Genomic DNA, 25000 nt, shown 5'->3' on the forward strand with positions numbered 1-25000 from the left:
CTCAAATGTCTCGTGCATTATACTTGCACATACTATCCTGCAAGTGTCATTTGGAAATTCTAACAATGTGAATTCTAACAATTGTTTTATTCATTTGACTGGATCTCAAACTCAAAAGGCAAAGTTGACATGGAAATAAGAACATATTTTATTAACTCCAATTTATATTAACTCCAATTTACTGTTTGCATTTTAACATTTTGATCAAAACTTTGAAAAGCCAAGGAAATTCTTGATTAGTTTGCCTTTAACAGGTTCAGATGTGTTTACATGATATATCATTTGAAGCTGAAGGTTTTATTTCCTGTGCTTGACAACAACCAGACAGCACTAGGAACAAACTGGAATAGAAAAAGAGCATCAGTGGATGATCCAGTTGCTTATACATACTTCTGATCATTAGCATAAATGGTCAGACTCATAGGATGCAAAAAAAAAACAAGGTCTAAGCTTGTACGTTTAAGGCATGTTCCTGCATGTTCCTGCATGTTCCAGCATGATAGGAATGATTAAGGCCAGTGTATAATTTTTATTAACCGTTAAATATTTATCTCAGGTTACTAACAAAAGTGATAAAAAAATAACATATTTTTAATCTGTATTTGTTAATAAATAACAAACAATCTAAACACAATCCATTTGATTATATTAATTTTCTCAGCATATTATTAATAAAATATTTTCCTAGATTAGATTGTAATTGAGTTTGTAATTGAGATTTAGCTGATGGTCTTCTAACAACCTCAGGTATTATCGGTTAATAAAAATCATACTGAATGACTGAATGATTGACATGACTGATTGAAAAATATATATTTTTTGCTGGTATAGCGAATGGTTTGTGAATCAGTGTAAATCAAAAATTCTGGTGTCTTAAATCAAGTCTGCTGTCTTAAGAATTTGAAGATCAGATTGATCACTATGATGTCAAAACACATTGGGGACCATTTCTATGTCCTGGCAATCTTAATCATCTTATAGGAGATATGATCCTTCTCTTTAATCTGAAATGTCCCTGAAATAAAAACTCAATGTGGTTCAGCCTTGAACATATGCGTGTGTGGTGTGTGCGTGTGTGTGTATATATATGTGCATATCCAGGGTTACACACATATATAATGTAGATATACATGTACTGTATGCATAGGTACATTTTGTTTTCTCTACAGGAGTAAGTTTGCTAGAAAGCATATAGTTGCAGCAGGCATAAAAAGGTCCAACAGCAGTGAGGAACCTACCGCCAGTGCCAATCCCACAAGTCATCAGACCACACACAGATAAGGAGGACATAGAAGGAAGAAGCACAAATTAAAACAACCACACAGAGGCCACCACACCAGTCTGGGCACACCAGGAGAAATGACTGTTAGTGCTCTCACGCACGACTGTTAGTTCTCACATGCAAACTCTACTAACCACTTGTCTTTCAAACGACGTCGCACATTTTTGCGGCCTTTGAATGAATGGTGTTTAAATGGTTTAAATCTACTAATGTTATGATTACATTAGAGTGTTTCTACACATTACCAAGACATTTCCATCACAATGCACAATATTTCAGTAGGCTTATTTCCTTTCTTTGACAAATATAGGTTTACTTGTGTGGAATAAACCTCAGACTGCATCTATTAATCTTTGTTGTAAGTTAATGCCTGTGATATAAACCTGTTAGGTAACCTTCTTCAATATCTAGTCATGAGTGTATTTGTAACTTTGTAGAAGTGTGTATATCCCAGAAGTGTGTGTGTAGTCTTCAGGATCCAAGTGTATATGGACCTACACTGCAAATTAAGGTGACTTTTCAATTATTCAGTGTGCAGTGCATAGTTTTGTGAGTCCATTTTAATATAATTAGTATGCGATCCAAGGTCAGAGTGCCGGTGTTTGATATAATTTGTGAGTGTGTCAGAAAAAAAGGGGGAGGGGTGCTTTAGAGTCCTCACTCCGCTGCCTTAATTAACTACTGTCATTTCTCTAGGTTGATACCACTTTGTAGTACAGCATAATCATAAGGAGCATGACAAAAACGTTTTTAAAAATGCAAAAAACAATAACAAATCCACAAAACAAAAAAACAATAAAAACATGTACGTTTAATTATGACAGTAGGCCCTGTACACTTGTGTGTCATTTACCATGCCAGGTATTCAATCCTGCAATTAAAGTCAGCAGTCAAGCAAGAGCAGACATTTAACAGACATTTTCTTTTTTTTTTATCATACATTTTCTCTCTCCGTTTCTTTCTTTGGGTGGTCTCCAGTCAATCTAGACCTTACTGTTGATTCCAGATAATGACCCCGTACAGGATCATGCCCCAAGACAGTGATAGTAATGCTAGAACACAGACAGCATCAGCAGAATCATGCACTTAATGGTGTTTTAGACAAGGCAAGGCAACAAAGTCCAGATGCACGCCAGTAATAAATGTTTTTACCTCTGTTTTGGCCCCCTCTATGACATCCTTCATGTTAATGGCATTCTTGCCCTTGTCTTTGCCCTTTTTCTTGTTCTTCTTCTTGAATATCCATTTTTTGCAGACACAGAAGCAGCAGGACACAACTAGCACAACGGCCACAAATGCAATGGCCACGATGGCCCACGATGGCACTGTGAAGGCAGAAAAAGACACCAGAATTTACATCAGCAGACAGCAACTGGTATACAACGGTGATCCAAAATGGCTGCCATTATGCTATTATGAATGTGTACAGATGCTACTATGAATGACAGATGTAGACTCTATATGTGCACTAAAAGGACAGCTAAATTGTATATACCCTGTCGTCAGATTGCTAATCACCACCACTCTCACTGGTCACCATTGGCCACTACTGGGCAACTCCAATGGTTAGGCTAAACAATCAAACTAAATAATGGCTACATAAATAATCTTAGATTTCTTTTTGTAGCTCACTTGTAGGTAGACCAAGGTCCTAGCAACACCAAAGGTTATGGGGTTGATTCCTGGGGAACTCTCACTAATACATGTAATAAATGTAAATAGGTCTAGATAAGATTAGCTACAAAATGCTGAGCATGTAATGACATTTAATCTATATGGTCACATTAAGCAGCAATAGAGTTTTGTAGAGTTTTGTCTGTCAAAAAGAACACAACAATGCCGGATTCACATTTCAGTGTTTCTCGAGTGGCAGGTCTCAGGATGATTCCAGGTCAGGGAACATTCAAGTCCCCTTTAAGCAATTTGTATTGAAGGCTGCGCCAAAATGGCCATTATTAAGAGCACCCTAGGTAACAACATGGCTGTTATATAGAGCAGCCTAGGTAACAACATGGCCGTTATATAGAGCAGCCTTGGTAACAACTTGGCCATTATTAAGAGTGGCCTAGGTAACAACATGGCTGTTATATAAAGCAGCCTTGGTAACAACATGGCCATTATTAAGAGTGGCCTAGGTAACAACATGGCCGTTATATAGAGCAGCCTTGGTAACAACATGGCCGTTATATAGAGCAGCCTTGGTAACAACATGGCCGTTATATAGAGCAGCCTAGGTAACAACATGGCCGTTATATAGAGCAGCCTTGGTAACAACATGGCCATTATTAAGAGTGGCTTAGGTAACAACATGGCTGTTATATAAAGCAGCCTTGGTAACAACATGGCCATTATTAAGAGTGGCCTAGGTAACAACATGGCCGTTATATAGAGCAGCCTTGGTAACAACATGGCCGTTATATAGAGCAGCCTTGGTAACAACATGGCTGTTATATAAAGCAGCCTTGGTAACAACATGGCCATTATTAAGAGTGGCCTAGGTAACAACATGGCCGTTATATAAAGCAGCCTTGGTAACAACATGGCCATTATTAAGAGTGGCCTAGGTAACAACATGGCCGTTATATAGAGCAGCCTTGGTAACAACATGGCCGTTATATAGAGCAGCCTAGGTAACAACATGGCTGTTATATAGAGCAGCCTTGGTAACAACATGGCCGTTATATAGAGCAGCCTAGGTAACAACATGGCCGTTATATAGAGCAGCCTTGGTAACAACATGGCCGTTATATAGAGCAGCCTAGGTAACAACATGGCCGTTATATAGAGCAGCCTAGGTAACAACATGGCCGTTATATAGAGCAGCCTTGGTAACAACATGGCCGTTATATAGAGCACCCTAGGTAACAACATGGCCGTTATATAGAGCACCCTAGGTAACAACATGGCCGTTATATAGAGCAGCCTTGGTAACAACATGGCCGTTATATAGAGCAGCCTTGGTAACAACATGGCCGTTATATAGAGCACCCTAGGTAACAACATGGCCGTTATATAGAGCACCCTAGGTAACAACATGGCTGTTATATAGAGCACCCTAGGTAACAACATGGCTGTTATATAGAGCAGCCTAGGTAACAACATGGCCGTTATATAGAGCAGCCTAGGTAATGTGGCCGTTATATAAAGCAGCCTAGGTAACAACATGGCCGTTATATAGAGCAGCCTAGGTAACAACATGGCCGTTATATAGAGCAGCCTTGGTAACAACGTGGCCGTTATATAGAGCAGCCTAGGTAACAACATGGCTGTTATATAGAGCAGCCTAGGTAACAACATGGCCGTTATATAGAGCAGCCTAGGTAACAACATGGCCGTTATATAAAGCAGCCTTGGTAACAACATGGCCATTATTAAGAGTGGCCTAGGTAACAACATGGCCGTTATATAAAGCAGCCTTGGTAACAACATGGCCATTATTAAGAGTGGCCTAGGTAACAACATGGCCGTTATATAGAGCAGCCTTGGTAACAACATGGCCGTTATATAGAGCAGCCTAGGTAACAACATGGCCGTTATATAGAGCAGCCTTGGTAACAACATGGCCGTTATATAGAGCAGCCTAGGTAACAACATGGCCGTTATATAGAGCAGCCTAGGTAACAACATGGCCGTTATATAGAGCAGCCTTGGTAACAACATGGCCGTTATATAGAGCACCCTAGGTAACAACATGGCCGTTATATAGAGCACCCTAGGTAACAACATGGCTGTTATATAGAGCACCCTAGGTAACAACATGGCTGTTATATAGAGCAGCCTAGGTAACAACATGGCCGTTATATAGAGCAGCCTAGGTAACAACATGGCCGTTATATAGAGCAGCCTAGGTAATGTGGCCGTTATATAGAGCAGCCTAGGTAACAACATGGCCGTTATATAGAGCAGCCTTGGTAACAACGTGGCCGTTATATAGAGCAGCCTAGGTAACAACATGGCCATTATATAGAGCACCCTAGGTAACAACATGGCCGTTATATAGAGCAGCCTAGGTAACAACATGGCCGTTATATAGAGCAGCCTAGGTAACAACATGGCCGTTATATAGAGCACCCTAGGTAACAACATGGCCGTTATATAGAGCAGCCTAGGTAACAAAGCTCCATAATATTTTATTAGTTTATTTTTTTCTTGTCTGGGCCATTTGTACTTTGTGGGTTCTGCATCATTATTGTGAAATATAAATGAAAGTTTCTTCCTACTGATACCAGTGCTGTGATCAATAGAAAAGGAACATGTTGCAAGCTTAATGATCTCAACTCAAACTGAGATCTTTAAACACTCAAGGGAGCCCTCAGCCAATTTAGTGCGAATAACAGATGCTAGCATTATAAACTCTGTTCATGTGAGACAGAATCTTTTCAGCAGCCTGACACTATTGTGTCAATCACGGGCAGCAGCATGTGATCAGCAAGAATGGGGATTGTTCTAAATTTGTATTTTTTCTAAAGGCAAAGGTTTTGTCCATATGTAATCTTGATCATGACAGAGTGCCTCCTAAAGCAACATACAGAGCTGCTCCTAAAGCTTCAAGGGTGATCTCTAAAAGCTGCTCTTTTACATGCCTCATTGTCTTCTTACAATAGGGCAAACATCAACAAACAGAAAGTGAACGTTTGCTTCGATACACTGAGGTTCAGGCAGGCTTTTTCGGTCTTTGACTAAACACAGCTTAGCTTACAGCTTCAGCATGGGCTGTCAGGAGAAGACAAGCTGCTGACCTCTTCTGCACAGCGACAGCACTAACTGCCTCCTGCCAAACGCCAGATCTGGAGACGGCTCCAAACAAAGGAGTTAAAAGTAGTGGTAGTGCACGCATCAGCAGACCGCAGACTAAAATGGCCTCCGTGTTAAGGCACGGGAGACACTCCCTCTCTCCACAGGACCTAATTTGGCAACGGGTGCGTCAGAAGAATCCCTGATTCGTGGTGGCATACAATAATTAAGCTTTCTCTACTTAAATTCTCAAAACTCCCGACTTGCTCCTGACTCCTGACCATGCTTCCTCTTTATAGTGAGGTGGAGAGATGAAGTTCTGATGGAAACCATGGAAGCTTCTGTCAGTATCTCACAATTTGTGAAAGTCCTGCACTAATGTTGCTGCTGCAAAAGCGTGATTAAAGAAGTATTGTGGGATGAGGATGGGAGGAGCCTTTTATTCAGCATCTAGGACAAACATACAGACGTGACAGTGTCTTGAGGAAGAGACTATTTCTTTGGTCTCGTTTCTGTTTTGAAGGCTTTTAGACTTGTATGTATTTTCCTTCCAGCAGGGATAAATAGCATCCTTTCCACCCTCGGGGGGCTTAGATTTACTGGCACACGGCAGCATTTCTTTTAGCGGGGACTTGGGGGGCAAGAGCAGATGAGAGAGAAAGAGGGAGCAAGAAAATCAATGTGCTGTTGACAAAATCGATATGCACTCTCGTCCAAGGATAAACAGTGAGTGATGTTGGAAGTAGTGCTGTGAGTCCTCCTAGCCTCTAGTCCTCCTGCCCCTGCTTGCTGTGGACACACTGGAAGCACCAGACTCCTTTCACATGTTCTCTCCTTCTAAATGGATTTTATAACATTAATGCTGATCTAGAACAGAAGTAGCTGGAGGGAGGTGTTAAGGAAACTCAGAGATCTTTTACCAACCCTTAAAATATATAGTCCAAAGAAAAAAAGGGGTGAACACTGATTGAATTCACTGCTTCACTAAAAGCCTTGCAGCTTTAAAACCGATATCACTTTGGACGGTGCAATGTCAGTTTTTTAGAGTTTCAGGGTTTAGGGGCATGACCCACGTCCAGCACCATGTCCAGCACCATGTCCAACACCATGTCCAGCACCATGTCCAGCACCATGTCCAGCACCATGTCCAGCACCATGTCCAACATCATGTCCGGCACCATGTCCAGCACCATGTCCAGCACCATGTCCAACATCATGTCCATCATCATGTCCAGCATCATGTCCAGCACCATGTCCAACATCATGTCCATCATCATGTCCAGCATCATGTCCAGCACCATGTCCAGCATCATGTCCAACATCATGTCTAACATCATGTCCAGCACCATGTCCAGCACCATGTCCAGCACCATGTCCAGCATCATGTCCAGCACCATGTCCAACACCATGTCCAACATCATGTCCAGCACTATGTCCAACATCATGTCCAGCATCATGTCCAGCACCATGTCCAACATCATGTCCAGCACCATGTCCAGCATCATGTCCAGCACCATGTCCAACATCATGTCCAACATCATGTCCAGCACCATGTCCAGCAACATGTCCAACATCATGTCCAGCACCATGTCCAACACCATGTCCAACATCATGTCCAACATCATATCCAGCACCATGTCCAGCATCATGTCCAACATCATGTCCAGCACCATGTCCAGCATCATGTCCAGCACCATGTCCAGCATCATGTCCAACATCATGTCCAGCACCATGTCCAGCACCATGTCCAGCATCATGTCCAGCACCATGTCCAGCACCATGTCCAGCATCATGTCCAGCATCATGTCCAACATCATGTCCAACACCATGTCCAGCATCATGTCCTGCACCATGTCCTATAAATCCTTAAATGCACATCTTACTATGACCTCATTTCCTCCTGTCAACCTCAGCAGTTGTTTTGTTTTTTTTTTCAAAATTAGGCCCTGACCTCCATTTTGAAATATGTCAATAATAAAATAGTAAGTAAATAAATAAATATATAAATGGTAACATGTATATGATGAGTGGAATGTGAGCGGAGTGAAATATGATTTAATATTATTATGTCGCTGTTATCAGTAAAATGTTTTGACAGTTTTATCGTTGCGGTTAGCTTGATTTTAAACAGTGACATGGCAAAAGAAGGAGAATCAGGTTGTGACTGCAGGCGCTGTCTCTTCCACTGCTCGTTTGAGAAGAACAAACCCTACAGCAGATCTGTCTGACAGCTGGGCTGCTGAAGCCACTCTGAATGTCACTCTTGTCAGTCAGCGTCTGTCCATGGCTGGGCTGTTCCAAGAGGCAGCTTCTGGGCCCGTTGTCAGCCAAGCACCTCCCCCCAGAGATGACCCACTGATTCATGCCTGTCACCTCCCTCTGCTCCCCCCTCTCCATAACTGGTGCTGCCACCAGTCTCCAAGCAGCCTCCTCCCTCTGAGCAGTGTCCCCTGCCCCAGGCAGGCTGAGAACCATGCGGCTGCTACCTCAGACAGCACAGCGTGGCTCCTGCTCTGAACTGCATTTAAACCTCGTCATGAGTGTAAGCACCGATAAAGGCTGTGATGGCACCTCTTCCCTAACATAAGTGGATTTGTAAATCCAGCTTGACACACAACAAATAGAGCGTTCTGGTTCTGTGCCAAACAACAAATGTTGACTGTTGGTTTTGATGAAAGAAACTTTCCTGTCAATTTGTATTATAGAAAATAAAGCATCTCTTATGCAAGGGTTTATTGACGATCATATGACATTAGGCCTATGATATATGAGACACGATTGACTGTTACTGTATGTTAGAATGTTAAGCTAGTTAATGCTAGTAAAAATGTCAATATTATCTAGCTAGCTTGGCTAAACAGTTGCTAAACAGATCACCAGTTCTATAATCACTTTCCAAAATAACTCCAATCACAGAGATTGAAGGGTTACCACTGTGGTTTCCAAGCCATGTCATGGGCTCCAGGCTGTATATATATATTTTTACATTTGATTAATCTCATCAGCCAATTCAAGCATTTTATACGCTAAATCAGAAAAAATACTGAGAAGCACGGAGTTTCCAGTGCTGGTCATGAGAAGCCCAGGATTCTCAGAGCTGGGTTAATGAAAACTCATGAACACAACTTATGTTATCAATGTTATAACAAATGCTATCAATAGCAGCTACCAGGTAATGTTTTAATGATATCCAAAGAATTTTACTGAGATATAATAAATGGAGTGGTTTTTTTGTATAATTTTAATTATACAAATCATGGTTTTATTTGAGCTCATAAAGGAAGATTAAATTGTTTTAATGCTTCTCTCCTTTAGGCAATTGCTTTAATATGTACCCAGTTTAGTACTTTTTTACAGTGTGGGTAGTGTATTCTATTGTATAATGTGTAAAGCAAGTCCATGCAAGGCACCGTGGAACACATTATGAGTGTATCTCTGTCATCTGGCACATGTCTCATTCTGAAAGACACTTTTGTGTTGCTTAATTAATAGGACCTGAGTCCCTAAAAGCAATTGAAGCATTTGCTAATTAACTTTATTATGTAAGTGTCTACTTTCCCGAGAGACTTGCCATGCAAGCATGCGCTCTTCAAATTTAAATGGCGGTTATCTCTCTCTCAGGGAAGGTGCAATCGAGTTTTCCAGCTTGTTCCACTGTCTCAGCCTGCCATCACAAAGTGCAACTTCATCTCCACACCATTCTTCTCATTTAGGGCCTTTAACAGACAGACGCTTTTATCCAGAGCAATTTACAAATTGCACATTAATGATCAATAGGGGGCTGTGGTACACACATGTCCTGACATGTCCTGAAAGCCTGGCATTCATCAACAGACATTTACAGTGACAATATCAAAACCCAGAACTTTCAATTCTACCTTTTACCTAGTCTGATTGTGTGAATTGTGTGTGACTTGTGTATTTGTGTGTAACGGGCCGCCCAATGGAGGATGGGTTCCCTTTTGAGTCTTGGTTCTCCCAAGGTTTCTTCCTATTCCCCACCATCATAGGGAGTTTTTCCTCGCCACTGTCGCCTTTGGCTTGCTCATTAGGGTTCTGGACCCATAGTATTGTTAACCTTGTAAATCCTGTAAAGCTGCTTTGCGACAACTTGAGTTGTTAAAAGCGCTATACAAATAAACTTTGAAAAATAAACTTTGATGTCCTAGCAGTTGGGGTTAAGTGTCTTGCTCAAGGGCACTTCAGTCATGGCCTAGGGCCTGGGAATCAAACCCACAACCCTCTGGTCACAAGACCGGTTTCCTAACCCAGGGTGGGAGCCCCGATCATCAGCAGGGCTCTGCCATCTTTTCATTGGTTTCAAGGGTGCCTCATGTGTACTTCTCGCCCACTCAGCTGGACCTCCATGGAGGGGCCCATCCAGCTGAGAGCATGGCTGGAACATTGCACACTCTCGCTCTGCTTTTGTTCCTGTGGAGTTCAACCAATATCTGTGTTTGTTCCATCTGATATGGAGGAAAGAGGTATAAACAGGAACTATACACAGCAGACTGAATCCCTATCAGACAGAACTGATAAACGAGAAAAGAAAATGGAAAGAAAAAAAATCCTTTCTTTGTTGAACTGAGCAGCCATCTTCATTTATTTCCAACACAAACCTTTTACAGTATCAACTGTGAAATTATATTTGAAAATGCTCAGGCAACAGGCATCACGTTTTGTAGAATGGAGGCTCTATGAGTGCATTGTTTTATGAAAATGAACCAACCAGAGTTCTAATGAATCTCATTGGGCACTATTCAATCTGGCTGCCTGTGAGCTATCTGGAGTGATAAGTAAAACCTCCAGTGCTTAATAAACAGAGGGAAGCGAGATGCAGCTATGCCAAGGAGTTATTGTACTGCCACGTTAACGCTGAGCAAACTCAATTTTGCCTCATGTAGTTGATGCTAATGTCACTGCGTGATACGTGGGCCGCGTGTGAAGAGTCTCTGAGGGGAACGTAAAGACAGCAGGGAGATGGTCAGGATGCCCAGAGCCTCTTTAAGAGGCCTAGCTCTCATTACGCTTATACTGGGATTTATGACTGCATGTATCCAGTGGGTTAGCATCACATCTGTAGCATGGGAGAATGCAATCAGTAACAAAATCCACATTCGGGCCTACATCATCCCCTCCCCCGCTCAGAGGAACGAACCCTTCTTCATCGCAAATAAACAACAAGTAAAATAGACATGATTTGATAACCAGAGTGCAGCTGGTCTGTTCAGCTGGGGAAGAGAGAGGGGAACGGTAAAATCATTGTGCAGAGTAACGTGCCTCAACCTAGAATAATTTGTTGTGACAGATCATTGTTGGTCAATTAACTCCAGAACTACATGTTATACAACAGAGAGAGGAAGACAGAGATACAGAGACAAAGCATCCCAAGTAACATTTCCACCCTTTGAATCTGCATTTTGATAAATGGTGTCTGAGGGTAGCATGTTAAAAGTTTAGTAATACCTTGACTCTACTCATTGCAACCAACATGTAGCTAAACATATAAATTCAATTTTCTTTTATTAAACACATAACGTACACCTAACACATCAATGCATGAGTGAACTATAGTGAACAATGGAACAATACACCATTATTGTATATTGTGCATACAAATATGGCTCCTTCAAAACATATTACTTCAAAGGCTATCGGGATGATACAGACTGATTTCCATATTTTCATATCCGCAGGGTTTCATGGCATTCAGACGATCTCTCTGGGTTATTGAGCAGGTGCTGCTGTACGCTCTTAACAACACAAAGAGTAAACGAAGAGAGACCCTTTTGGAAATGAATGGTGTCTGTATTAAGAGTTGATAAGCATCATTTATTAGAGCATTGAAATGACCAGAGGGGATGGAATTGTTTATTCCATCCAGCATATTAAACAATGTAAAACATGGCAAACGTGGTAAATTTCCGGGAAAGAAAGTGATCTCCAATGAACTATAGGTCGACTATCCACATCATTACTGTTCACCACAGAGATACCTACCTAAACACAGGGTTGGTGTTCTCTGCTAGTGAAGGATCATTAGGTAGTGTCTAGAAAGTTCTTGCCCATTCATGCCGAATAATTTAGATTGTCAGATCTTTTACTGACATTTGTTGTACAGTAACATTTGTTAGTTTTGTTGGAGAATGTGTACAAGGCTTTAAGCACACCTGCCTGATTTGACAAAATAAAATCCACATTAGATGTTTAAAAACACACAGTGTACAGCAGGGAGAGGAGGCTGTCACTTCATAAAGCTGGAGGATGGTGTGTGAGAGAAGGTGACCTCTTCTAATTCTCTTCTAATTCTCTTCTAATTCTCTTCTAACTCTAATACAAAAGCCAGCTACATGCTGGAACATTACAGTATTACATTGTCAGTTAACAAAACAACCGAGCACTTTAAAGGAGCAGTTTATCAGCTGAAATTCTACTTTGAATTTACGATATAAAGTTTACATTATATAGTAGTATTGAAGCTCTACAAGTGATCATATAAGAATAAGAAAATCATATCATATAAGAAACGATCAACACTGAAAGTTCTCAGTGAATCGTATGTTTCAATGAGCATGAAATACTATGAAATTGAGGCTTTTGTATAAATCTAATGTAAATGTGCTGAAGTTCAGTGCAGAGGGCCATTGCACACACTGGGAGATCGCCTTGCTACATTGCCTTGATTACTCAGCATAATTGTGGCAGAGCGCATAATAATGGCTGAGGCTGTGTCTGTGCTGGGAGGTTAATTGTCTTTGAATCCCAGAGCCTGGGGCTGAACCAGGGGAGAGCTGGGAGATTCATTAGAGACGCCTGTGACACAGTTGCCCACTCAACACTGCATGGACATCAGTGTCCAACTGTAGAAATGTGCAAAACAACTAGAGCCAAAATGGCCACTCTGGTGAGGGCTAAAAGTAAACATCTAGAAATTGCTGTTAAAGTGTCCAAGAGTACTGAGAGCACCCTGATCCAACACTCCTTAGTACTGAGAGCACCCTGATCCAACACTCCTTAGTACTGAGAGCACCCTGATCCAACACTCCTTAGTACTGAGAGCACCCTGATCCAACCACCCATAGTACCTTACTAACTAAAACTGGTTGTAAGAATCTGGGAATCTAAAATTTGTTTCTGCTAATAAGTATTGTGTTTGGTGAATCTAGGACCCAGTGTATCTAATAATCTAAATTTGGTTTCTATTTGTAAGCTCCGTGTTTGGTGAACCTGGAACCTACATGCTCTGTGTTACATGCTCAAATCTATTTATACAACAGTGAGTCCCTTGGAGCAAGCTGTTTTTACCATGGGTCAAAAACACAATCTACCTTTCTTTTCCTTGGAAATTCTGTTAAATGTGAACATACACAGGTGTAAACAAAGGGCCAGGCACAACTGAACACACCTGAAACCCTGCAGCCTAATCCACAATCTATTATTTATCTATGATCTATTTAAATGAAGAAGAAATGAGAACATCCTGGCCTCTTTTAAGTGGATGATATTGGGCTCCACGTTACTGTTCAGTGGCAGCACTGAGACCCTTGGTGAGCCAGAACATGAGCTTTGATCTGGGATTTAATTCCAAGGCGGTGTGACCAAGCGTGTGCATCAGGTGAAGCAGGTGGAGCAGGTGGAGCGCTACCTGTCCACATGATTCTGTGAACAGCCCAATCCGTGACGGGCACCACGAACAGAAAGTGACGCCGCGTGACTGTTAGTGAAAGAAGACACAGTGACAGCAGGTCACAGATGAGCCCTCCTGAATATTTATGGACTTCATGGGGAAAAAAACAGCCTGTATTCTAGAACGGGCCATGGGATCATAACAATGCAAACTGGTGAGAAAAAAAAACTTTCATGCTTTCATATTCGTATTTAATATATAGAGACTACACTGTGCATTAGCTGATACACACCGGTGTGTGACTGGCTGTGTATGTTCATTGTAAAGTGACCTTGGGTTCCTTGATCAGAGATATTTAAACATAACTTCATTCATTCATTCATTCATTCATTCATTCATACATACATTCATTAATTGGTTTTACTGGAGCTGGAATAAAACCTTCTTTTCTCTGAAGTATCTGTCTGGAGTTTCACTGCACTGCCACATAACGTCTCGTCCTGCCAAGGCTGTGCTTTGTGCAGAAGAGTCGCTAGCACAGAATGAATCAGTAGTACACAATACCTGATGTGCTGTGTATCCATCGGGGTATTTATTTTCACTGTCCAGAACATATTTGGCTGGATGAAACACTATTCTGAAATAGAGCATGGCCCAGCCAGGCACAGCCAAGTGGCTTTTTTTAACTTGTGTGTGTGTGTGTGTGTGTGTGTGTGTGTGTGTGTGTGTGTGTGTGTGTGTGTGTGTGTGTGTGTGTTTGTGTGTGTGTGTGAGATGGAGTTTGGTGATAAAAACAGTAATTTAAAGCCCTATAGTCGATTGGCTCTTGGCTCCCACTCAGAAAGGGCATATCTGTCTTAGGCTAACATGGCAACCTTTTATTTTACACTTGTCTACAACAAGGCAATGTGATAATTAAAGTAGCTTAAGTGTGTGTGTATATGTGTGTGTGTGTCTTAGGACTGAAGGGAAAGTGTGTTTCTGCTAGGTGAGTGTGTATGTGTGTGAGAGAAAAGGAGATCTTGAACTGGCAATATATCCTTTTTTTCTGTAAATTTTCAAATCACGAAGATGAAGGGAGCCTTATCGAGGGAAAGGAACCACATTTTCAAAACAATCCAACCATTTTTTTCTAGGTGAGTCAATAGCAACTGTGAAATAAAAGAGGCCATCTTGCTGCTATCTTGCTTCATGCATGATGCATGCAATCAGTCTGACCAGCTCTTCTCAAGTCCTAAGTGAACCTGCACTGAATCCAGATGTCCAAACCAGACACACCAGCTGTCCATGCTGCCCCTGGCTCTACCCAGAAGCCTTTTCTCTTGCAACTGCCTTAGGACTCATCAGTGTTCTGTGGGGGAGATTTTAACTGATGATAGCTAACAGAGCTGCATGCAGAGGGTGTGGACACTGAAGGAGACACAGTAACAAAGCTCAGACCTCATGCCAAACCTCCATGAGGAACCGTGAAACTGCGTGAACGGCAGACCTGAATGCATCAAGCTGGAGGTTTTGGGGACAATGGAGATGGGTTAGCAAGGCTAGTGGTGCCTCTGAGGTCCTGCTCTGGTTTCCTCTCGCCTGGCACTACAAAAACATGGGTGTGTTCCTCTGAGCTGATTCTGTTTCTTTTAAATATTACTGTAAATACCTTATTGTATGATAGAGTGGAGGTGGAGTGTGTAGGCCTTGCTCCACAAACCTCCATCTGCAGTGGAGCAAACGGCTCAGGTAACTACTAGTAACTGGCATCACTCCCCAAACCAAAACACTCGCCAAACGAGTCTTGTAAGTGTAAATTAATGTCCTTATAGGCTTGTCAGCTATGCCAGGCACAGATCTGCATAGCATCTATATAATGTGTATGTCATTTGTGCAGCTCTGAGAGCGATATGAAGCCAAGCACTGTTGATTGAAAATTGTCGCCATTTTTTGACAACAGAATCCCACGAAGGAGAGTCCGTGTGTATGAACTGAAGTACTACGTGCAGTTGTCAAGAGTGTAGCATCGTGCAGATGTCCTGTATCATGTTAACGGATACTTCAGGGTTAAAGAGAGAGAGAAATTGAGAGAGACTGAGTGTGGGGGAGAGAGAGAGTGAGAGAAACAGACTGACAAGTGTGAGTGAGTGAAAGAGAAAAAGAAAAATACTCTGAGATAGAGAGTGCATGAGAAACAGTGGGAAACAGACTGAGATTATGCGTGAGAGGGAGAGGAACAGTCTGAGATGGAGCGAGTTAATGACAAAGAAAGAGAGAAACAAATAGACTAGTATGGATATGCAGTCATTGCAGCTCAGGAGAAATAGAAACAGAGCATCACTTGTTCTGTTCAAGCACCTGATATACACACCTCAGACAAGATTTCTCATTAACAACCTACATTTCATCTTTTGAAGAGAACATGACATGGACAAAGACATGCTGCACATGTGTACCGTAGAGAAACTGCTGAATGTGTTAAAATGGCTCAGTATGTTCAGAACGGCCAGAGTCTTACAGAAAACAATCAAACAGTATCCCACGCACATATGATAGCTAATTATATGCAAACATTTTGTCATCACTTATATTACACGTACATTACTGTGTGAGAGCAAGTGTGTTTGAGAGAGAATCTACAGTGGATTATGGTGAATATTTGAAGCTTTATGAATGTCTTATTGATTTTGTGGTTATTATTGTTGCTCTCATTCTCAACTCACATTTAGTGCATTTAATGTTAATAGTTCTGTTCATTGCTTTTGCAACAGTTGTTACAGTTTTTCTCAGTCAATTTGATTCATTTCTCACATCATGATTTACATTGGCATCACAACTAGTGCATTTCTCAGAACAGTTAGTGCAAACAGCAAAAGCAGATACTTCACTCAAAATTCTTTGTTTTTGCCCCAAAAGCAAATATTTAGGTCAGTCAATTTGTCAGTGCCATCAGAATATCTAGTCTGTGGGCCATCGCCTATGAACAAGGCAGTCAAAATACTTAGTCATGTTGTCAGTGCAACTATAAGTCACAGTCAGTGCAGACTGTATATTCTGATGGAAACTAGCTAAGCTTTTGATTTCAAGAACGCTGCACATTCTGTGGTATATTACGGTTTTTCTCGATTGGTTTGGCTCATTTCTTGAAACCGAAATTACATTCTCGAAACTCTAACATCATTTGGCACAATTGTCTTACAGATCAGCACAACAAAAGAGCTGACTTACAAAAGCGTATATCTGTCCCAAAACTGTTCACTTATACTTCAACGCTAAACTCCTTTTTTATTTAAAGAGTCAGTGCCACCAAAATAGTAAAGATTGGCATGAAATTGATTTGGCCCATTTCTCGAAACAGACTGGACATCCTCAAGCATTTGGTGCTTTTATCAAAATAACCTGGATGGTTCAGCACAACACCATGGTTAGCCTTCAGAAGCCCATATCCTTTCCAAAACAATTCATCCATGTGTCAAAACTCAATTCCCTTCTCGTATGAATAGTCAGTGCTACCAAAATGTATTGTCCATTTGGTATTGTGTGAGCACTTCAAGTCAGATGTGTTGTCATTATGGCAAAGGACTAACTAACAGAATACAATGGTGTATAAAACTGAAAAAAACACATCAAACTAATAACGCCAAGGAAGTTGAACCCATTTTTATTCACACAAAAATTAACTTGCTAACAATACTGTAGTGTAAAAAGGAAATGTAAACATGATGCCCATTCTGTAATACAATCAAATAAAAATAGTCCTGTAAATAAAGTGGGGGTGTGGTTTCACTTCACTAGCCACTGTCCTCACCCTCCCTCACCTGGCCACCATCCTCACCCTCCCTCACCTGGCCACCATCCTCACCCTCCCTCACCTGACCACCGTCCTCACCCTCCCTCACCTGGCCACCGTCCTCACCCTCCCTCACCTGGCCACCGTCCTCACCCTCCCTCACCTGGCCACCATCCTCACCCTCCCTCACCTGACCACCGTCCTCACCCTCCCTCACCTGGCCACCATCCTCACCCTCCCTCACCTGACCACCATCCTCACCCTCCCTCACCTGGCCACCATCCTCACCCTCCCTCACCTGGCCACCGTCCTCACCCTCCCTCACCTGGCCACCATCCTCACCCTCCCTCACCTGACCACCATCCTCACCCTCCCTCACCTGGCCACCATCCTCACCCTCCCTCACCTGGCCACCGTCCTCACCCTCCCTCACCTGACCACCATCCTCACCCTCCCTCACCTGACCACCGTCCTCACCCTCCCTCACCTGGCCACCGTCCTCATCCTCCCTCACCTGACCACCATCCTCACCCTCCCTCACCTGGCCACCATCCTCACCCTCCCTCACCTGGCCACCATCCTCATCCTCCCTCACCTGGCCACCATCCTCACCCTCCCTCACCTGGCCACCGTCCTCACCCTCCCTCACCTGGCCACCGTCCTCACCCTCCCTCACCCTCCCTCACCTGGCCACCGTCCTCAACCTCCCTCACCTGACCACCATCCTCACTCTCCCTCACCTGACCACCATCCTCACCCTCCCTCACCTGGCCACCATCCTCACTTTCCCTCACCTGACCACCATCCTCACCCTCCCTCACCTGGCCACCATCCTCACTTTCCCTCACCTGGTCACCATCCTCACTTTCCCTCACCTGGCCACCATCCTCACTCTCCCTCACCTGGCCACTGTCCTCACCCTCCCTCACCTGGCCACCATCCTCACCCTCCCTCACCTGGCCACCATCCTCACCCTCCCTCACCTGGCCACCATCCTCATCCTCCCTCACCTGGCCACCGTCCTCACCCTCCCTCACCTGGCCACCATCCTCACTCTCCCTCACCTGGCCACTGTCCTCACCCTCCCTCACCTGGCCACCATCCTCACCCTCCCTCACCTGGCCACCATCCTCACCCTCCCTCACCTGGCCACTGTCCTCACCCTCCTGGCCATCCACACTCTGCACTCTGTCTGGCCATAGATTTTCATCCATCTCGCAACGTATAATCTCCATTGCAATGCAACAGGTGTAGAAATGTCACAACCGCCCCCTACACTGATTCCCTGTAAGGTCTTCACATGCACCATCCATTACATGGAGCAGGGATCTCTGGTCTTGAGGATGATGGTCATACATTCTCCATCTCCAAGTGGAAAACATTCTTCAATGGGATTGAGGAAAGGAGAGTAAGGAGGTAGGAACTCTATCAGCATTCTTGGATGGGTAGCAAACCAAGCACTGATGAGTTGGCTATGGTGGAAATTCACATTGTCCCATACAATGACGTGGTGTGGTAGGTGAGGCCCTACGAGACATCTCTCATTTTCAGGGATCAAATCGATGTAAAGGAGATCCAGGAAAAAGAGGAGCTTCTCTGTACTGTATGGGCCAAAACTGGGGATATGGGTGGCCACACCATTCTCAGAAATGGCAGCACACATAGTCAGATTGCCCCCTTCGCTGGCCTGGGACACCCACTGTGGCCCGTTGGTCAGTAATGATGGAGGAGACGGTAGACGGAGGCACTTTGGGTTGAACTCGTCGACCTGCCTCTGCCATTGTGAGGCGATGGTTTATAACGTGGTCAATGAGCGTCACCTGAATTTCATCTGGGACAACACAGTATGATCGTGCTCCTGGGTCTCTTCCCCCTGTCCCACCACCACGTACCCTCACTCCTCCTCTTCCTCATCTTCTTCTTCCCCCTGTCCCTCCACCACGTACCCTCACTCCTCCTCTTCCTCATCTTCTTCTTCCCCCTGTCCCACCACCACGTACCCTCACTCCTCCTCTTCCTCATCTTCTTCTTCCCCCTGTCCCACCACCACGTACCCTCACTCCTCCTCTTCCTCATCATCTTCTTCCCCGTCCCACCACCACGTATCCTCACTCCTCCTCTTCCTCATCTTCTTCTTCCCCCTGTCCCACCACCACGTACCCTCACTCCTCCTCTTCCTCATCTTCTTCTTCCCCCTGTCCCACTACCTTGTACCCTCACTCCTCCTCTTCCTCATCTTCTTCTTCCCCCTGTCCCACCACCACGTACCCTCACTCCTCCTCTTCCTCATCTTCTTCTTCCCCCTGTCCCACCACCACGTACCCTCACTCCTCCTCTTCCTCATCTTCTTCTTCCCCCTGTCCCACCACCACGTACCCTCACTCCTCCTCTTCCTCTTCTTCTTCCTCCTGTCCCACCACCACGTACCCTCACTCCTCCTCTTCCTCATCTTCTTCTTCCCCCTGTCCCACCACCACGTACCCTCACTCCTCCTCTTCCTCATCTTCTTCCCCCTGTCCCACCACCACGTACCCTCACTCCTCCTCTTCCTCATCTTCTTCTTCCCCCTGTCCCACCACCACGTACCCTCACTCCTCCTCTTCTTCATCTTCTTCTTCCCCCTGTCCCACCACCACGTACCCTCACTCCTCCTCTTCCTCATCTTCTTCTTCCCCCTGTCCCACCACCACGTACCCTCACTCCTCCTCTTCCTCATCTTCTTCTTCTACCTGTCCCACCACCACGTACCCTCACTCCTCCTCTTCTTCATCTTCTTCTTCCCCCTGTCCCACCACCACGTACCCTCACTCCTCCTCTTCCTCATCTTCTTCTTCCCCCTGTCCCACCACCACGTACCCTCACTCCTCCTCTTCCTCATCTTCTTCTTCCACCTCTTCCTCGAGCAGGAAGTTGTCTTCTTGCTTGTGTTGAGCTAGTTACCTCCATGTTCAGTAATTGTATTGGTCCTAGTCAAGCTCTCTATGTACAGGCCTACATGATTGATAGCATTCACAAGCATGGACAGCACCTGTCAAGTCTCTATCTGATTGGTTATCTGAGATGTGTGAACCTCCTCCTTCATTAGTGAGGTTCTAGTTTCAGATGTTCAATTATAGTCATGAATTTACCAAATGTATCAAGAGGTTGGTATGTGGTATTCATGGTATAATGCTATACAGAGCCAGAGTGGCTAATCAGGAGATTCGGGAGGTTTCCCGATGGGCCGGCTCATGTCAATCTCTAGTTTGGGCCGATTCGGAGGGAAAAATAATTTTGAGCCGGATTTGGGCATGAAACTCCTGGGCTGAAAAAGGGGCCCACTCCGGCCCTGATGCAATATAATATATATGGTATAATGTTGACTAATTTTGACAATTGAACAGATTATTGTGCATGCAATGGCTTATACAATGAAATATGTATGACATATTTTCGAGAGAACAGCAATTTGACTGAAAATCAACTAATCAGTTTAGATCACCATGATCAAATTACTAGGAAATTGTGCTAAATGTAGTCTAACTGTATGCTACTTGTACTAAATCATTTGCAAAGATGCACTAGGATATTTGAGGCATGTACAAAGACATTTGCAATTTGACTAAATCAATGAGAAATGCTATTCTGTTGTGAACAATTGCCAAGTTTAGTGGGTTTCCAGACTTGTCCATGTTGTTTTGAGAATGTCATCTCGGTTTCAAGAAATGAGCCAAACCAATCGAGAAAAACTGTAAATACATGTTACACACATACAAACTTACACAGAACACAAAGTTACACATGACTGTATGTGGGAGACTGATAGCAAGAAATTGGACTAGAATCAAATTTGTACAGCAATATTGTTTGACTGTATTGTTCGCACTGCAATTTGTTGACAAAAACAAATCTGATTGAAATTCAGAGAAGACAGACAACTGACTGGAAAAACTACAAAATTAGAAACTAAATTTTGAACCCACGACCCTCCGAACCCACGACCCTCCGGTCACAAGACCAGTTCCCTACCACCAGGCCACGACTGCCAATAAACTAGGTCATCATCATCATCATGACAACATATGCATTTTACATTTACATTTTATGGCATTTGGCAGACGCCCTTATCCAGTGCGACTTACATTTTATTTCATTTTTATACAAGTGACCAATTGAGGCCATGACTGCGCATTTATTATTTTGAGAGTGACCGTAGCGCGCAACTCCGCACACCTCGCGCGAATGGTGGAAGTGTTTATACTTGATGCATCACATTCTTTGCAGTGTTCTCTGAAACGATATGTGGTAGTATAAAGAAACACCCCTCAAAAACAGGGAAAGGAACATTCACCTAATGAAATGTTAATGTTGCATTGTGTTCCAGGCTTGAAAGTGCTGGAATTTAGGCTAAAGTGAGGGCAGCATGAATGTAGACAGCGTGACTGTCAGTACGCAATATTTACATTTATGGCATTTTGGCACAGACGCCCTTATCCAGAGCGACTTACATTTTTATCTCTTTTTTTTTAATACAAGTGAACAATTGAGGGTTAAGGGCCTTGCCCAGGGGCACCTCAGTCATAGCCTCAGGTCTGGGAATCGAACCTGTGACCCTCTGGTCACAAGACCAGTTCCCTAACCACCAGGCCATGACTGCCCATCATGCAACCCCCCCCCCCCCCCCCCCCCCCCCCCCCCCTCCAATTTTATTTGTTGATAGTGTCACACTCATTGTTTAGAAATGATGAAGCTGGCACTCCATGCCTCAAAGGTTGTCGACCCCTGTTCTACACATTCAAAACAACCTGAGCACATACAGCCTCCTCCTCTTGTGTGAAAATGGAACCTCTGCTACCACTATGAGTTAATCTTGATATCCTATATGGTATAAGAGTGCAAAAATGCAAAAAAAACTGAATAACGTCAGAATTTACGTCAATGTACTGCATTACAGCAGAGAGCACATTTCTGAATTACATACATGTTTTCTCTATGAAATGTATGAAATGATTGAAGACACAGTTGTTCTTCCAATATTCAGCTGCACCCAACGACCAGCTTCAGCCATTGTGAGACCATGACTTACATGTAAAACATGGTCCACAATTGTTGCCCTTATTTCACTGTTTTGTCCCCTCAGCCTTACACCACACAGTCTTACCCCTCTACACCACATAGTCTTACCCCTCTACATCACACAGTATTACCCCTTTACACCACAGTCTTACCCCTCTACACCACACAGTCTTACCCCTCTACACCACAGTCTTACTCCTCTACACCACACAGTCTTACTCCTCTACACCACACAGTCTTACTCCTCTACACCACAGTCTTACTCCTCTACACCAGTCTTACCCCTCTATACCACACAGTCTTACCCCTCTATACCACACAGTCTTACTCCTCTACACCACACAGTCTTACTCCTCTACACCACAGTCTTACCCCTCTACACCACACAGTCTTACTCATCTACACCATATAGTCTTACTCCTCTACACCACACAGTATTACCCCTCTACACCACACAGTCTTACTCCTCTACACCACAGTCTTACCCCTCTACACCACACAGTCTTACCCCTCTACACCACACAGTCTTACCCCTCTACACCACACAGTCTTACCCCTCTACACCACACAGTCTTACCCCTCTACATCACACAGTCTTACTCCTCTACACCACAGTCTTACCCCTCTACACCACACAGTCTTACCCCTCTACACCACACAGTCTTACCCCTCTACACCACATAGTCTTACCCCTCTACACCACACAGTATTACCCCTCTACACCACACAGTCTTTCCCCTCTACATCACACAGTCTTACTCCTCTACACCACACAGTCTTACCCCTCTACACCACAGTCTTACTCCTCTACACCACACAGTCTTACTCCTCTACACCACAGTCTTACCCCTCTACACCACACAGTCTTACCCCTCTACACCACACAGTCTTACTCCTCTATTTGGCTGTTCACCCTGTACACGGTCTTGTTTTTCCATTATGAGACTTTGTGACACTGCAGTGTTTAGCATCTATAAATGTTTGCCAATTACAGTAAAGGTTCATGAGACGTACCTCTGACCTATGGTTGAAACCATTGGTTGATCTAAACCTTCACAAACTCCCTTTCTTACTGTAACTGAATGTTCAAATTAAGATAAATTACCAAAATGTAGCAAAAAAATAAACTAAATAAATAAATGTAAAATGATGCCTTAGAGATTATGACAACATGTTCAGCACTTTTGCATGTAATGAACTAGGCAATGACCTAAAGACTAAATGTTGTGGTGGGTAAGAAAATTCAATAGACAATCTGTACAACATGATAAACATGACATAAGCAACTGATAATGTAAAAAACAACAGACAGTTGTCCATGTCCATTTGCAAAATGTACAAAAGCATTTGCAAAATGTGAAACACAATGAGAAATGCAATTATCATGTGCACAAGTGACAAGGAGATGTGGAGATTAAATGAACAATTTTGAGAATTCCAATTCTGATCTGAAATGAACCAAATTTGACTGAGAAAAATAATTACAATTTATGCCAATTCAAAACTTGAATTTGAAATTTGACAGACTGAGATAGAGAGTGAGTGAGTGAGTGAGTGAGAGAGAGAGACTGAGGTAGAGCATGAGTGAGTGAGTGATTGAGTGAGAATCAGACTGAGGTAGTGAGTAACAGATTGAGGTAGTCACTAACACACTGAGGTAGTGAGTGAGTGAGAATCAGACTAAGGTAGTGACTAACAGACTGTGGAAGTGAGTAACAGATTGAGGTAGTCACTAACACACTGAGGTAGTGAGTGAGTGAGAATCAGACTGAGGTAGTGAGGTAGTGACTAACAGACTGAGGTAGTGACTAACAGACTGAGGTAGTGAGTAACAGATTGAGGTAGTCACTAACACACTGAGGTAGTGAGTGAGTGAGAATCAGACTGAGGTAGTGACTAACAGACTGTGGAAGTGAGTAACGATTGATGTAGTCACTAACACACTGAGGTAGTGAGTGAGTGAGAATCAGACTGAGGTAGTGAGGTAGTGACTAACAGACTGAGGTAGTGACTAACAGACTGAGGTAGTGAGTAACAGATTGAGGTAGTCACTAACACACTGAGGTAGTGAGTGAGTGAGAATCAGACTGAGGTAGTGACTAACAGACTGTGGAAGTGAGTAACGATTGATGTAGTCACTAACACACTGAGGTAGTGAGTGAGTGAGAATCAGACTGAGGTAGTGAGGTAGTGACTAACAGACTGAGGTAGTGACTAACAGACTGAGGTAGTGAGTAACAGATTGAGGTAGTCACTAACACACTGAGGTAGTGAGTGAGTGAGAATCAGACTGAGGTAGTGAGGTAGTGACTAACAGACTGAGGTAGTGACCAACAGACTGAGGTAGTGAGTAACAGATTGAGGAAGTGAGTGAGTGAGAATCAGACTGAGGTAGTGAGTGAGTGAGAGAAACAGACAGAGTGAGATAGTGAGTGAGATAATGAGACAGTGAGTGAGTGAGTGAGAAAGAGAGAGAAACAGACAAACTGAGATAGAGGGCTTCTGTGTTCACTAGCAGTGAAGCACTTCT

General features: G+C 43.4%; 1 protein-coding gene across 4 annotated transcripts in view; it reads right to left on the reverse strand.

Annotated features, from left to right (window-relative positions):
* syt1a (synaptotagmin Ia) overlaps positions 1-25000 on the reverse strand; it is a 262139-nt gene that overhangs the window by 31098 nt on the left and 206041 nt on the right. For all 4 annotated transcript variants that reach the window (XM_076989718.1, XM_076989719.1, XM_076989717.1 and 1 more), the window contains one exon: positions 2435-2607. In XM_076989718.1, coding sequence (XP_076845833.1) covers positions 2435-2607 — 173 coding nt within the window. The remainder of the gene's footprint in view (positions 1-2434; positions 2608-25000) is intronic.

Source organism: Brachyhypopomus gauderio, unplaced genomic scaffold (genome assembly GCF_052324685.1).
Source record: "Brachyhypopomus gauderio isolate BG-103 unplaced genomic scaffold, BGAUD_0.2 sc70, whole genome shotgun sequence".
NCBI classification, from domain to species: Eukaryota; Metazoa; Chordata; class Actinopteri; order Gymnotiformes; family Hypopomidae; genus Brachyhypopomus; species Brachyhypopomus gauderio.